A 16,972-nucleotide genomic window follows, 5' to 3' on the forward strand; every position below is an offset into this window, starting at 1 on the left:
GACGAGGAAGTAGAGATAAACGAGAATGAAATCAAGAGCAAAGATGACAAATGAGCAGGAGGAGGAGGCCCACAAGAGACTGAGGAAGAAGAGGCTGGGGACAGTTGATACACAAACAACAGCTTACCCACCTCCTGGAGTGGGAAGGGGAGTGGAAGGAAGGCAGGGTAGCAGTGTACAAGAGAAACGGCAGCTCCCACAGGGTTCTCAGCTGCCTCGATCTCTTGCACACACACTAATACCCTCAGAGCATTTTCTGCCAATACTAAGGATGAGAGATTGATTCACAAATAGATCCTTCATCTCCCTGCAATAATTCCACATGGACTGCACATCTGACCTATTCATTGCCTCCACATATTTTTCCATGAAACATAGAGAAAGAGAACGTGGTTGGGGTGGTGGGGGCGATAGGAGGGATGCCTGGGGAAAGGCTTAGGAGAAGCGAGGCTGGGAGAAAGGTGTGAGACAGTTTCCCAGGGTTTACAAGGCATCCAGAGATCAACTGCATACACTGCAGGACACAGGCATGGGTAATGGTGTCCTCTGTCCTCTTAAGGCCTGGCCAGCAACTGTCACCTGGGCCTTACCCTTATTCAAGAAGTGGCAGGTGGAAAGTGAGCAAGCAAGTTTTCCCTGGGCTTTATGCTGAAGCAGGGGGAGAGGAGGAAAGAGGGAAAGGGAAAGTGGCACAAAGCTTTGTTCTGCCAGGATGGCTTGCCATCACAAGAAAGGACCTAGGCAGCAGCAGCAGCAAAAGAAAACCTCAGACCCTGACAAAAGTAAAGTCAAAGTCATGGCATCCCACTGAGGTACAGTTTGGCACAGCTGGCCTGACGTTAGTGTCCTCCTCAAACTACTTGCCAACTACTAACCCTGACTCATCTGATCACCTACCTGTGGACACCCTGTGTAACAAACTTCCCCATCACCCTTGGTTTCAATGGAGGACAGACAACATCTTTACATTTTTGACCTTCTTCTGACTTACACCACCACCACTCAGTCCAGGAAAGGGAAATACATTTCAGTGTTCCACCATAACTCTGTCCTTAAAAGTATCCTTGGGCTTTGGGACAAAAGAGGTAATAAGGTACTTGAGATGCCCATTTTTCTATCAAAACTGGCAATTTGTAGCCTGTACTTCTACTTATAGGTTGGATGTTCTCAGCAATCTGTATCGCCAGCTTACTTCAACCCAGAGCAGATGCCTGAGGTGGGAGGAGGCCCTTGGACTCACTAGCTAGGCCCCCCTGGTGCCTCATATCCTCCTCTCAATTCAGATGGACTGGAGGAGGGGACTGGGTCCTATAAGCAAGACCTCTTTCTGTAACTTTTATCTTCTCTCAGACAGGAAAACAAAAGGACAGCATGGAGATGGCAGGAAGCCAACAGAGGAAGGAGGGGTAGGACTGCTGGACATAGCTGGCAGGCCCCATGGACAGTGGCTGCTCTCCAGTCTCAGGGCCACAGCACAGGGAGAACAGGTAAAGGTCACAAGTGTCCTGGGCAGGTAGAGCCACCTCAGCAGCCTGCCTGGGTACACTTGGAACTCCATCTTATAAAATGTTCATGTTCTTAACCTACAGTGTTATGTCTAAGTATTTATTTCCCCAAACCTTCCAGAAAAAGTGAAAGGGTAAGATTTTCTACTTCCATCTTATAAGAAGGAAACTGGAGCAAAGAAATTAAAAACATTAGGTTGAACGTGTAGTACACGGATTTAGAGTCAAACAGATCTAAGGCCAAGTCTTGGATCTGCCAATTCCTAGCTATGTGATCTTGGACACAATACTTCACTATTCCTCAGTTTCTTCATCTATAAAATGGGCATAATAAGAGTTTCTACCTCAGATTGTTGGGGAGAATTAAATAAAACAATATGTGGAGGGGAAAAAAAGTGAGGAAAGTGCCAGGTATAAGCACTTGGCAGCTAGTTATCACACCATCATTACAGCAGAGATGAAGACTTGACCCTAAACCAACAGGCATTCAGAGCCAGGCCAGCACCCTAGAACCAATATCCAAAGCTCCTGCCTCCTGCAGGATCTATATACCCTGAAGCTAACCCGACATCTCAAATTTTAGGACCACAGCGTTTTGTTGGGTATCTACTCTCAGGAGGTGAAGGAAATAGATATGAGAGAAGGATCCCCCACAGCTGAAAATGGAGATACCCCAGACAGTTTTCTGCTGAGCCTGAGGCAGACCCAGCCCATTCAGTGCTTTTCCTAGCACATTAGTGTCCAGAGAGCCAGGCCACCATCATGGAGAATAGCTGTAAAACAATCTTCTGCTTTACAAACTGAAGGTTAAAGAATGGGCTCTTCCCACAAACACAAATTCATACTATTTATGGGCTACACAAACTGATATACACACACAAGCACACACACACGTCACTCACCTCTACACAAACAGAAGCTCACTGCCTAATTTGAGCAGACAAATATGAAGCTGAAGAAACAATGCAAAAATGACACTGAAAGGACAGCCCTGACATGGGAGAACAATGTACAAAGGATTAGGAAGAGAAATCGATTTTTAAAGAATAATTTGAAGGACAAGAAAAGTAAGTTTGGAGTAGTCAGGAAAAGACATAAATTAAACAGAAAGTCAGGAGGTAGACAGCAATTAAATGAAAAGAGGCTTTGAACAGCAAAAGAAATGTGGCTTCTAATCTGTCTAACCCCTAACTGGCTGAGGCTGGACTTGGAACATCCTTAAGCCACTGACCATTTGTGTAATGGGGACAGTATATATCCCAAATACTGAAGTCATGCCTAGGGCCAAGCAAACAGGGAATGCTCTCAACAGGCTCCCTAAAAGGGAAAGTGATTAGAGGAGGCTATTGGAGGATACAAAGTTCACAACAGACACAAGCCTCTGCCTGACCAGAGAGCTACAGAGCCAAAATCAGCTTGTACAGCCTTCAAGGAAGAGCCCAAATGAGGCCTTTCCAGTGGCAGCCCAGAGACAGGTGCTGGCCCTGCCAGAGAGCCATGGAGCCAAGAAGGGCTCCAAGGACCCAGCTGGAACTGGAGCTCTGGAAGGAGGGCAACATAGGTGGAATGAAATAGGAAGGGGGCCCTGCTGTCCCCTTCTCAACATTCTGTACTTCAAAATGACCAATCTTATCTCTATCTGAGTAAAGAAAACAGATCTTCAAGAAGGTAGTAAGTATATTAGCAAAACTGCAATCCCAGAGACAAAAGATAGTGGCTCCATCTAAAAGAAATCCAGTGACAAGTAGAGTGACTGGATAAAAGGGAGCCCAGTCTTTAACATATATAGAAAATAATCTTATGGTTACCAAAGAGGAATGGAGGCAGTGGGTAGAGATAAATCAGGAGTTTTGGGGTATATACACTACTATACATAAGATATATAAACAAGAAGCTACTGTGTAGCACAGGGAACTATACTCAATATCTTATAATAACCTATAATGGAAAAGAATCTGAAAAAGAATACACACACACCCACACACACAACTGAATCACTCTACTGTACACCTGAAACACTACATTGTAAATCAACTATACTTCAAGGAAAAAAAATTTTTTTTAAAGGGAACCCAGTCTGGACCTCTCCAGAACTATCCTCCTCAGCCACAGCCTTCAAAGAATCCGAAGGCTGGAAAAAGGCTTAAGACTCAATCTTCATTTAGACTGCTGCAGATCCAGAAGACACAGTAGGCATTCAATATTTACACACAGAATAACCAGAGTTCAATGTCTGTAGGCATGGGCTTGTCAGTGGACTCAGGAAGGCTCTAGCAATTTCATGCCTGTTGAAGACAAAGAGGTAGAGAGGACTAGGGCAGGGCAAGAATGTTCGTGCTCTTACCCAGAGATGACAACAAAAGCAACAATCGAGTCCCTGTATTAAGGAGAAACCTTAAAGACAAAGGAACAATGGGCCAAGAAGAGTTTAAGCCATGGCTAGAAGTTAGGACAACAAAGAGGAGCGAGCTAGGGAATCAGATAAAGAGCATTAAGAATAGTATAGAATTACACAGGTCAAGAGAGGAGAGAATCCTGAGACTATCAAGTTGTGGGCAACAGTGTCAAGAGATCAGTGAGAATGAGGATGAGAAAAGCCACTGGATTTGGCAATGAGGCAGCCAGAGAACCCTTCAAAAGCAGGCACAAGTGTGAAGAAATAGAGACACAACTTCGAAAGGTTGAGAAGATTCACTGAAGTTTGGAGATTTGGGGTCACTTCTCCAAATCCAATTTTTCCAACATTTTTACTAAAGTCATAATGATAATACAGAAAAAGACTGATTCCAGTGGTCCCATAGAGAGATTTTCCCATGTCATACACTAGATTCCCATGACGGCATAGAGCTACGTTCAATATGTATGTCCTCAGGATAATGATGGGCACAGTAACACCAGTAGAGGGAGGAGGCAGTGAGGCAAACTCTCCAAGAACAAACTTCCATCAAACACTACTTCACCTTCTCTGAGTTCTCAGCCATGCCTCAGACTGCTCAGAAGCTTCAGTCTTTACACTCTGTAGAGCTGTCATAATCATAACTGTAGCACTTGGACTGAGGGATAAAGAGAAATACCCCTGTGACACTCACTCCCCAGTATTCAAATGCAATATTTGCACAGCGCAGAGGAAAATAAATTTGGTCTAATAATAATTATAGTCAACATTTATAGGGCACTTTCTGTGTTCCAAGCAAAGTTCTAAGCTTATTTTCTCTTCACAACAACCCTCTGATGGGGTTCTAACATGCTGCTCATTTTAAGCATGAGGGTTAAAATTCAGAGAGGTTAAATAATTTGCCCACAGCGAGAGAGTGGGAGAGTCAGGAATCAAAACTAGTTGGGCCCCAGCACCTATGCTCTTCCCACAGATCATGCTGCCTTTCCATGGACTATGAAATCAGCCATTCATTTTATTTGTTCTGCAACACTGTGAATAAAAATGCACACATTTTGGTCAGTAGAGAAATTTTTAAGTGAGCCTACTGGGGCCCTCTTGTGGAAAGACCCACTTCTAATGCACGCATCCAAATTTCTGCACATCATACACAAACACAGGCAAAGACACAGACACATACACACACACATTTTGATTACTTTATGTCCTTGGCACAGCCCCACCCACAGTAGAGGCACAGACATTCAAGAGAAAGAATGCCCTTGACTCATAATGCAACCAGTTCACTGGCACCCTGTGTGACTTGACCTCTGAACCCATAATTCAGGCTTTCCAGCTGTACAAGAAGCAAAAACATTCCTTGCTCCCCTTCACAGAGTCCAGCACCAGGCACTCCCCTCATACGTACCCAACTGTCTGGCAAGAACTCAGCAGTGGGGAGGAGGGAACTATGTTGGGTAAAAGTTGGCCAAGATAATACCTAAGGTCATTTCCAACTAGTCTATGATCCTATTCCCCACCCAGGAAACATACAGGACAGGATTATTTCCACATAACAGATGAAGAAAATGGAGGCCCAAAAGGTGAATGGGGCTTGCCTATGCACATCAGCAAGTAACCAGGTAAATTAGAGAAATACCCTGGACCTGGTCAGTGTACTTTCCATTAGGCCATATATTGCAAGTTCCTAGCAGGGAGTGGCCAAGGAGACCTACTCCTTATACTTGCTCCCTGACTCCACATAAGGTCCTGAGAGTGATCAGTCTGTGTCTGGTGATAGCAGCCAAGCTTATCAGAAGCTCCACTCAACTCCATCTCTACTCCAGTGTAATGAAAAGAATCTGGGCTCTGGATTTCGACCCAGGTCTCCCCAACTGGTTGTGAGACTTTGGACTGCTGCTTAACCTCTCTCCAAGTTTCAATTCCTTCATCTAAAATGGGACTTGACAGTAACTATTTTGTAGGATGGTTGTTAGTATTAAATGAGATGATACTACGCATACAGCACAATGCCTGCCACAAAGCAAGGGCTCAAGAAGCTTGTAGCTCTAACAACTACCGTTAGAGAAAATTTTAAGTAAGGACAGGATAAACATATAAAATTGTTTTCTATTCTGAAAACCAAGTCTCTCCTTGAAACCCAGCTTCCCTGAGCAACCAGTCTGCCCACACACCTGGACCACACTCTAGGTGACTACAAAGGCATTTCCACTGAAACCTTTAAGCAATACTGGCTGGCTCTGTATCAGTCCCCACTGAAGAGTTAACTCAGAACAGCCACTTTAGAGCCTAGCTTCCTGGTGACTCAGGCCTGTTTCCAAATTCCTGCTGCTGCTCTCCTACCTGTAATGGAGAATAGGGAAAGCAGGAGCAATAGGGGCAAATTCAGCACACTTAAACTGCTTGGACTACTCTAGACAGGGTCAGCTGGCATCTAGGGAGTAAGGGCTCCAGGCCCTCTCCTTCCCTCTCCTTCTAAACTAATAACTAGATTTCCTGACAATAAGCATTATGGGCTTTCTTTACAGCCTGCTCCCTAACAACACCAAGGACTTTCATACACTCATTTACATACCATAGTCTGGGCCTGGACAGGGATCAGAGTTTATCTTTCCTTTCCCCTGTCATCTCTCAACTTCCAGAGGTCAGGGTCTCATAGTGGGACTATGATAGGGAGGAAGGTATGACTTCTAATCCATAGCTCCAAATGGACTATCTGAAAATCAGTAAGCATACCAACCCTTACTCTGTGCCAGCCACTCTGGCACTTTGGATTATAAGCATTCAGCATTCATACTTTAGGAACAGATACCTCAGATCCCCTGAGCACACTGGGAATCATACTGTAGAACAGAACTTGCAAAAGATACCACCACTGCCCTCAGGTGGCTTACATCCTATTCACAATCAAAAACAGTATGGCTTTCCACATCTGAATCTCTGATAGTATAATTAAAAAGAAAGGCCTCTTAAGGAACACTCCACAAGAAAACAGATACTGTTCTGGGCAACCTGAGACACAAATTACAACTTTGAAATGATGAGATAGGTAACAATTAGGGGGCTTCTTAAACTAATTGAGGAATCCCCAAGAAAGCAGCATTTACTTACAGAAACCCTTAGTGGCAGCTCAAAGACAGGTCACCAAGCACTGAACTCGCCACTACCATGCTGGTTGACTATGTATTCCAGGTAAGTCAGCAACTGAAGCATCATGTTTTATTTTTAACATGACTGAGAGTCCAAGACTATTTATAATCCCAGATCCTTAAAAACTTGAAAGGAGGATGGATTTTAAAATGTACACATTTACATACGTGGGCAGAAACACAAAAATCAGACACTCCTCAACAGAGCTCAAGGAGCCATAACTCACGGCTTTCACAATCCCACTTAACACCCAAAGAAAATCTGGGTGCCTTCTCTGAGAGATGGTGGGAGGCTGGGTGGGTAGCCAAGAAACAAAGAAACCTAAAATCATCACTTGGCAAGACAATTAAGGAGCAGAGGATTTTAAATGCATTGTTTCTGACTCTAAATATGTCTACATTTATTACCAATTTGGGATCAGAAATCACATTTAGTTCTGCCATGACCACACACTAAAAATATTAAGCAGAGTATTGCCTAGGAAACAGCAGTCCTCTCTGCTGCAGCAGCCCCATTTCAGAGCTGACTCTGCCATGGTCCCAGGGCTCCGCATCCTGGGCTTTGCTGAGAGCCTAGTTAGAAGCAGAACTGCCACCGTCCTGCTAGGGCTTCACTTGTATTTTATAAAGCAGCGATAGGAGCCAGGGCTAGAGGCTCAACAACCTCCTCATGCTCTCCAAGGTTGCTGCATGGTCAGTGAAATTCCATTTCATGGGCCTATAACAACCAGAACCCATCAGACTAGGAGCTTCACAAGGGTAGGGACAACTGTCTACCAAATCCACTGCTGTATCCTCACTGCTGAGCATTGTGCCTGGCACTACTGGTTGAATAAAATCAACAATCTAAAAAGGGATCATCAGGAATACACAATGGAAAATAATGTAATTAAAGTAGGTGAAAATATAGACTATGGTTGTACATAAAAACAGGTACACAGAATCCTTTTGGCAGGATTACTCTAGAAGCTGGTTCGAAAAAAATATTGCTACAATTTATGTCAAATAATGTTCTGCCTATTGTTTTCCTCTAGGAGCTTTGTAGTACCCCATCTTACATTTAGGTCTTTAATCCATTTTGAGTTTATTTTTGTATATGGTATTAAAGAATTCTCTAATTTCATTTTTTTATAGGTAGCTGTCCAGTTTTCCCAGCACCACTTACTGAAGAGACTGTCTTTTCTCCATTGCATATTCTTGCCTCCTTTGTCATAGATTAATTGACCATAAGCATGTGGGTTTATTTCTGGACTTTCTATCCTGTTCCATTGATCTATGTGGTTGTTTTTGTGCCAGTACCATACTGTTTTGATTGCTGTAGCTTTGTACTATGGTCTGAAGTCAGGGAGCATGATTCCTCCAGCTCCATTCTTCTTTCTCAAGACTGTTTTGGCTATTCAGGGTCTTTTGTGTTTCCTTATGAATTTAAAAATGTTTTATTCCAGTTCTGTAAAAAAGGCTATTGGTAATTTGATAGGGATTGCACTGAATCTGTATACTCACATATCCTGATTTTAAAACTTTACCACCAAGCTACAATAATCAAAATAGCATGGTACTGATATAAAGATAAACATATACTCTTATATTGATGTAAGAACAAACATACACTTTCATAGCATTACATCAATTGATTTTTTAACAAAGGTACCATTGGCTAAAAATGGATCAAGACCCAAATTTAACAGCTAAAACTAACATTCTTGAAAGAAAGCATAAGGGCAAAATTTCATGACCTTGGATTGGGCAACAGTTTCTTAAATATGACAAAAAGCCCACAGGTGATAAAAGAAAAAATAGATAAACTGGACTGCATCAAAATTTTAAAACTTTTGCACCTCAAGGGACACCCGTAAAGAATGAAAATACAACCAACATAATGGGAGAAAATGTTTGCAAATCACATAAGGGTTTAATATCCACAACGTATGAACTACTTCTAAAACTCAGCAACAAAAAGACAAGCAACCCAATTTCAAAATGGGCAAAGATCTTGAATAGCTATTTCTTCAAATAAGATATACAAATAGCCAATAAGTATATGAAATGACTCTCAGTATCATTAGTCATTATGGAAATGCAAATCAAAGCCACAGTGAGATACTATTTGGCACCTATTAGGATGGCCATGTTTTTTAATTGAAAGTTAAGTGTTGGCAAAGATATGGAAAACTGGTACAATACAGTGAGAATATAAATGGTGTAGCCACCATGGGAAAGTTCAACAATTCTTCAAAAACCTAAACATAAAATTATCATATGACCCAGCAATTCCACTCCCATAACCCAAATATCTGAAAACAGTGACTCAAGCCGACACTAGCATGCGAATGTTGATAGTAGCCAAAAAAGGCGGAAATAATTTAAGTATCCATCAATAGATAAATAAAATTTTTAAATAGATTTTTATATGGTATATTTCCATACAGTGACATATTATTCAGTCATAAAAGGAACTGAAGTTCTGATGCATTCTGCAACATAAATGAACCTTGAAAACATTATAAAATAATGTAAATTTTCTGGCTAAGTAAAATGAGCCAGACACAAAAGGACAAATATTGTATAATTCCACTTATATGAAATATCTAGAATAGGCAAATTCATAGAGATGAAAGTAGATTACAGGTCACCAGTGGCTGCGGGGAGTGGGTAGGTATGGGAAGTTTCTGTTTGAGGAAATAAAGTTTTAGAAGTAGACAGTGGTAATGGTTGCAAAACATTATGAATGTAATTAAAGCCACTGAATTGTACACCTAAAATGGTTAAAATGGCAAATTTTTTTTGCTATATATATTTTACCTCTCTAAAATAGAATATAAGATTACCCATGAGTTGTTAATTGCTGAAACTGGATAATGGGCACATGGGTACATCATTATATTTTTCTCTCTTCTAAAACTTTAAGAAATAAAAAATGTTTCCTGGTTTGTTTTTTGGTTTTTTTTTGCCAGATATTCTTGGTTAAGGTAAAGAAGTATCTTTCTATTTCTAAATAGCTAAAAGGTTTTTTATCATGAATGGTGTTAAATTTTATCACATTTTCTCAATAAGATGATCATACAGTTTTCCCACTAATCTACTAAAGTAGAAAATTTTATGTGTAGATTTTCCAATATGAAACCACCCTTGCATTTCTTGGGTAAGTCCAACTTGGTCAGATGATCATTTTTATATTCTGCTGGGTTTGATTTGCTGTGTTTTGTCGGTCCTCCATACACTACTGTAATTCTCTCTGCAGCTATCATTAGAGCCACCAAACTATACTGTAAACTCACTAAGGGAAAGACTCTTTCCCTCATCCACTGTTCCATCTCTAGCTGTGTCTAGGACACAGTAGACACTCAATAAATGTATGGCTGATAAATAGGTGAATGAATGCGGTGGCTGGAGAGATGAAGAGGTGAACAGATGAACACTTTAATCCAAAACAATAACACACTGGAAAGTGTGGAGAGCAGATTTTTCAGGTGAGGAGACCTTCTGAGGGCTCACCAACCACTCCATAGAGGTACCTTCTCTGTCTATGGGCAACTCAGCTTGTCTGCAGCTCTGTTAACTGAACCCCAGCCAGAGACTCTCATTTCCCCTCTTCCCCACATTACCCAATCAGTAACTTCCACACTTCAGTGTCTGCTTTCACACAACAGGATGCAGCCCTCATAGAAGCATATCCCAAAGCTGAGATCCTGTGCTGGGATTAAGGAGGAATGTGGCATTAGTTTCAAATTTAAACTACTCCCAACCTTAGAGTTTATTCCCAACAATCAAAATGGCCTCATCCCCAGCCCTGATTGGCACAGCAAGAGTCCATCCCATTAACAATTCACTGCATCAGCAGTACAGAGGAGAGCAATCAGCAAGGGAAACAGCTGAATTATTTCAACAGCTGTAAATTATGTGTTATCTCTTCCCCTCCTCCTCCAAGTCCATGATGAACTGTGCCCCACACCTCCACACTGAACTTGGGTTTGTCAAGTATCTATGCCAACTGCAGAAACCAAACTTGAGTTCAAGAAGCAATATTAAAAAAGCACTAATTAACTGATATTTAGGTAACTGTTTAATGTCAACAAAATCACACTTTAACTTTAAACATCTCCTGGTCTATTAGTTGCTTAATTAAATTCCTTAAGATCCTTGGACACTGGTACAGAGCATACTGCCCTGGGAAGCCATTCCCAGGCCCTGGCCTTCGCAGGCTGTGGAAGAGGAGGGGCCCAAATCCCTGAGGAAGTGCCAGGAGAGCCCAGTTTTCTTCTAGAGTCTCCTAATGAGGTGGTTTCTCTTTACAGCTCTGCTGGTCTCCACAGGGCAGCAAGAACATGACAAACACATTCTGAGCCTGGAAAATCGCCAAGCGAGGCTACAATTTTTTTTTAATATTTCTTTAAAAAAAAAAAAAAAGCACACAGAAACCCAAGAGAGATGCTTTTCCCATCTGGTATCTGTTCTTAATAAGACTGGTATATCACGAGACACTGAAGCATGTGTACAAGGGGGATACAACAAGATTCATGACAGCAGGTAGGGTCAGGGGGCTCTGCAAGATGCCACCAACCAAATCCCAGCCTGCCAGGAGTTATCAGCCTGCAACTGACAGGGGTACAGCTCAGCCAACAGCAGCATCCTAAATTGGAGCCTGCATAGGGCTTCTAGGTTCCAGTGAGTGAGCCTGTGATGGGGATGCCAGCAGGACCCCAAGAAGTCTCTCTTGCCACAGCAGGCTCCATGGGGATGACTTGCCAACTAGTCTTCTCACAGCACCAGATTTGCTGAAACAGGGTAACATGCCAGCTACCTGCTCAGGTAAACATATCCTAAAATAATCAGTTTCACAATCGGCCTCCAGGCAGAGCACATTCAGCCGAGGATCAATAAGCATTTGGAGCCCACTTTTTAGGTAGGAGATGCTCTGAACCCAATACTGGGTCATGACTAAGACAGTATCATTTTAAGAACATCAAGGGTGTGAGAGATGCCAAGAGGCCCTCCCTTGTCTCATCCTTATAGCACGGGCCCCACTTCTTCCTAGTTTCCTTACAAAACTATCCCCTCACCTCTCAGTTGGACTTACTTTTTTGTGACTGTCACTCAGAATCTTCCCTACACCTTCTCTTTTGCCTGAAGGGCCTGGCCTGACACAAAGTAGGAAGCAATTCTTTCCAATTATTCCATCCTGACTCCCACTGCTCAGGGATTCCTCTTGTGGCAGCTCTCCTTAAAACAGCCACAGTAGCTCTACACTGGAAATTGACACAACACTGTAAACTGACTATAATTCAGTTAAAAAAAAAAAAAAAAAACCAGCCACTGCAGCCCCTGGTAATGCCAATAGAAAACACTGTACAAGAGACTTGATTAATATTACAGTTTCTCACTCTGAAAGGCAACCACTCCCATCAACAGCCAGGCACAAGCCCCGTCTTCGGAGAACCCAGATGTTTGGGCTGCAGCTCACAAAAACATGCAGAGCATCCACAAAAATACAAGAGCACTATGCCTATCCAGCCCAGATACAGTGCTCACTTACTACCTGCAGTTTCACACCCATGCCAAAGCCATTTCAACCCCAGATGAGCACTTAACAGCCACACCAACCCATAAAAATATTTTTGCAAAGACCATGTTCGCTCTCCCATACAGGAAAGCTATCGAAACAGCAAAAATTTTTTCACTATGAAAAGATGAAGAAACTCTTACTGCCTATTAGGGAATATACATCTAGTTGTTACCACCTCCAATACATCCAACCAGCAGATTATTCATCCTTCAACAACTGTTTATTGAGACCTGCTGCATCCCAGACATGTGCCAGGTGCTGGAGATACAAAGGTTAAGTAAAGGATCCTGTTGTTCAGGAGCTTCCAAATGGGCAATGGAAATGGATAAGTAAATCAGTAGTTACAGTAAGCACTGGGTTGAAAGAACCCTGACAGAGATGGCTAGACAGCTCTGAGGTGGGTAAGAACAGGTATCTTTGTCAGGAGATGGGGGTCAGAGAGGACTTCCTAGAAGAGGAGAAAGAATAAGTCAAACAAAGACAATGAGAAAAGCATCTGAAACAGAGGCAAGACTGCATTTTGAAGGCCTGGAGGCATGAAACTTGGAACATGCATTTAATTCAACATGCTGGGGCAAAGGGCTTATGGGGAATGGCATCATGATATACAAGAACTCACTCTGCCAGACGAGTCAGATGGGTTTCAAACACACAGCTCACTGCACTGTCTTAACAAAGCTCTGGAATCTCCTTTTCAGAACTAACCCATGGTAAAAGGGAGACTACAGACAGGAAATAGAAGCCTGCTAAAAGGGTCACTACTGTTTGTGAATTTTGCCTATGAACTCATTCCTTTGCCTTGCAGTTTAGTGGTTTGTTAACTCCTGCAAATTCTCAACATCTGTTAATAGAGTCAGAACAACAGAATTTGGAGTTGGACTGCATTACCCCTGACAGTAGCCTAAAACCCAAGTGGATAACCTGAACAGGAAAACAGTCTGAGATTCCAGGCACATTCTCCCTGAAGGATATACCTGCTCTACTCTCCTCTGTATGGTTTTCACATTCAACAAGTCCAAAACTAAGCTCATACTCTTCCCTCCACAGTACTGATCCTCCTCTAGTTTTGCCTAGCTTTACTGCACAAGCCAGCAACCCAGGGGCTCCCCTCAATATCTCCCTCTGCTTTCCACCATTTCCCTTCCACCCACTGCCCATCCATTAATTACTGCCAATTTTATCTACTGTCTCCCTTCCTGTTCACCTGCCCAAATTGATAAACCACACTACCACCACCCTTCAGGTGAGGGCAACCCAAGTGGATCATCACAATGAGGAAGCAGACGGCGCATAGCTTTAATTAACCTCTTATTTTCTCAGCCCAGGGTTTCTGGAATAACCCACTCAGTATCCTGAGTTCCTCTGAGAGACCCTCAGTAAAAGCCTCAGATGAAGTACATTACTCAGGGAACCCACTCAACTGCAGTAACAAGCTGGAATGCAGGCTGCATGAGGATTCGGTGTCTTGCTTGAGTCCTGGGAAGATACCAACGCCTTGGGAGCCCAGAGCCCAAAGCCAGCCTCTGACTATGGGAATCAAATTCCAGGCAATGCAAACTTGCCCCTCTCCAAAGCCCCATCCTTCACAGCCTGTGGAGACATACTGTGGGGATCATCACTGAGCTGAAGAGGCTTCATCCCTACTCCCTCTGCCACAAGGGATGCCATTTCCTTCCAACAAAAGCAGGTAGAAGAGAGCAATTTGGGGGAGGATGGTATCGGTGCTGACAGTAGCTTAGAAATCAATTTCCCAAAATAAAGGATAAAATGTACTGAAGAGGAGGGGGAGATCTGGCCATGGTGCTTAGCCTCAACTCACTGGAAACTTCTCTTCATCCCATCCCTTACCACTGGCCCTCCCACCAGCCCAGAAGCAATAAATGTAGAATGAATGAATAAATGAATGAAGAAATGAACAAATAATCAGACTGAGAGGGCTGGAGGCAAGAGGCAACAGGAGACAAAGAGGGCCCTGCTCAAAACCATCCTTCCATTCAGATGTCTCCAGGCACCTACTACATACTTTGTACTTGTGCAAGGTGCTGGGAACACAAAGGCTGCACAAACTATGAAAGAGAAGACCGGCAGAGAAAAAAGCACTCTCCTTCATCTGCCTGGGATGGCATATTTCCAAACACTACTTTAATAGCACCTCCTGTTTCCCTGACATTAAAGCCATGCCTAACAGCATACATGCGAATAAAAACTTCACTTTTTATTGTATCCAGTACTTTGGGGCCTTGTGGTTTCTTTTCCTAGGAAAAACACATCATTCATCTCCTTGATTAAAAATTGATTTAATTTGGCTTTCATCAGGTAGGTACAAGGGGAAAACATAGATTCACAGAGATAACTTGCCCGGCAACAGGGCTGTGATGAGCTCTGGTGACTGCACAGTTGGATCCCAACCCACCACCAACGAAAGAAAATTAAAAAGCTCACAACATGGAGCTTAAGCTCCAGCCAAAAGGAATTATCTTCCAACAAGCGTCTCTGTCGGATTTCTGGTTAATGTAAAAATTTTTCAAAAGGAAAGCAAAGGAAACCCCAAGGATATTTAACATATAACTTTGAATTTCTATATTTTTCAAATTCCCTTGAAGGGAGAAAAGGCAAAGAGGTCTTTATTTCTCAATCCTACTTTTCAAAACTTTTCCCATTGATTTGACATTGTCATAAAAATTTTCAATTTGTAGAGAGCACAAAGCAGAGGAAGGTACAGTGGCTGAGGAATTTTAAGCTGCTGTGAAGGAGCTCTGAGGTGAGGGCAGGAAAGCTGCAAAAGAGTTGGGAGCTACAGTCCTGAACACCACATGCTCAGCAACACAGCCTGGGCCCCGTGTCTGAGTTCAAACACCAAGGACTCAGGTGTAGGGTAGGCCACACTCTCTACTGCACTTCAGGCTCTTGCACGCACTGATTTGGAGTAAGTGGACAGACTTCCCTGCAGTGACAGAGGGTCTTAGGGTAAAAGATCAGCAAACTACAAGTACACACCTTGATTAAATGTTAGCAGGATTATTTTATAGCCAGAGCATGGATTTGATCCTACTCTCCCCTGCTTGAAACCATTCAATGGTTTTCCAGAGCCTCAGGAAAAAGGTCAAATTCCAGAACCAGGCCTTCCACCATCCAGCCCCATCAATGTCTCCAGCTTTCTCTTCCCTCTCCCTGTCTATAGCTGGCCTTATGGATTTTTTTTCCCCAACTCTCAAAGACATCTTATCTCCCACCTCCAGGCATTTGCACATGTCTGCTTAGAACTCTGTTTCCCCTCCTCTTTACCTGGCAAATTCCTACTCATCTTATTAAAGATTTGTTTAAAAGACATCTCATCTAAAAGACACTTCATCCAGGAGGCTTTTGCTGATACACCTCAGAAGACTCAATTAGAACAAATGGGACCTAATGAAACTTACAAGCTTCTGCACAGCAAAGGAAACCAGAAGTAAAACAAGAAGAAAACCTACGGAATGGGAGAAAATTTTTGCAAGTGAAACCGACAAAGGCTTGATCTCCAGAATATATAAGCAGCTCATACGACTCAATAAGAAAAAAATAAACAACCCAATCCAAAAATGGGCAGAAGACCTAAACAAGCAATTCTCCAAGGAAGACATACAAATGATCAAAAAGCACATGAAAAAATGCTCAGTATCACTAATTATCAGAGAAATGCAAATCAAAACTGCAATGATGTATCACCTCACACCAGTCAGAATGGCCGTCATTCAAAAATCCACAAATGAGGAATCTCCACACTGTTTTCCATAGTGGCTGCACCAAACTGCATTCCCACCAGCAGTGTAGGAGGGTTCCCCTTTCTCCACAGCCTCTCCAGCATTTGTCATTTGTGGATTTTTGAATGATGGCCATTCTGACTGGTGTGAAGTGATACCTCATTGTAGTTTTGATTTGCATTTCTCTGATTATTAGTGATACTGAGCATTTTTTCATGTGCTTTTTGATCATTTGTATGTCTTCCTTGGAGAATTGCTTGTTTAGGTCTTCTGCCCATTTTTGGATTGGGTTGTTTATTTTTTTCTTATTGAGTCATATGAGCTGCTTATATATTCTGGAGATCAAGCCTTTGTCGGTTTCACTTGCAAAAATTTTCTCCCATTCCGTAGGTTTTCTTCTTGTTTTACTTCTGGTTTCCTTTGCTGTGCAGAAGCTTGTAAGTTTCATTAGGTCCCATTTGTTTATTCTTGCTTTTATTTCTTCTAGGAGAAAATTTTTGAAATGTATGTCAGATAATGTTTTGCCTATGTTTTCCTCTAGGAGGTTTATTGTATCTTGTCTTATGTTTAAGTCTTTAATCCATTTTGAGTTGATTTTTGTATATGGTGTAAGGGAGTGT

General features: G+C 42.4%; 1 protein-coding gene across 4 annotated transcripts in view; it reads right to left on the bottom strand.

The window, feature by feature from the left end:
• The window catches only part of SIL1 (SIL1 nucleotide exchange factor), a 210,392-nt gene that overhangs the window by 163,900 nt on the left and 29,520 nt on the right, over positions 1 to 16,972 (bottom strand). Inside the window, exon 1 of one of the 4 annotated variants that reach the window (XM_032476847.1) lies at positions 10,655 to 10,728. The exons of the other annotated variants lie outside the window; for them this stretch is intronic. Coding sequence (XP_032332738.1) covers positions 10,655 to 10,713 — 59 coding nt within the window. The 5' untranslated portion in view covers positions 10,714 to 10,728. Of the gene's footprint in view, positions 1 to 10,654; positions 10,729 to 16,972 lie in introns of those variants that run through there. 4 annotated transcript variants of the gene reach the window in all.

The sequence above is a fragment of the Camelus ferus genome, chromosome 3 (assembly GCF_009834535.1).
Source record: "Camelus ferus isolate YT-003-E chromosome 3, BCGSAC_Cfer_1.0, whole genome shotgun sequence".
In the NCBI taxonomy this organism is placed as follows: Eukaryota; Metazoa; Chordata; class Mammalia; order Artiodactyla; family Camelidae; genus Camelus; species Camelus ferus.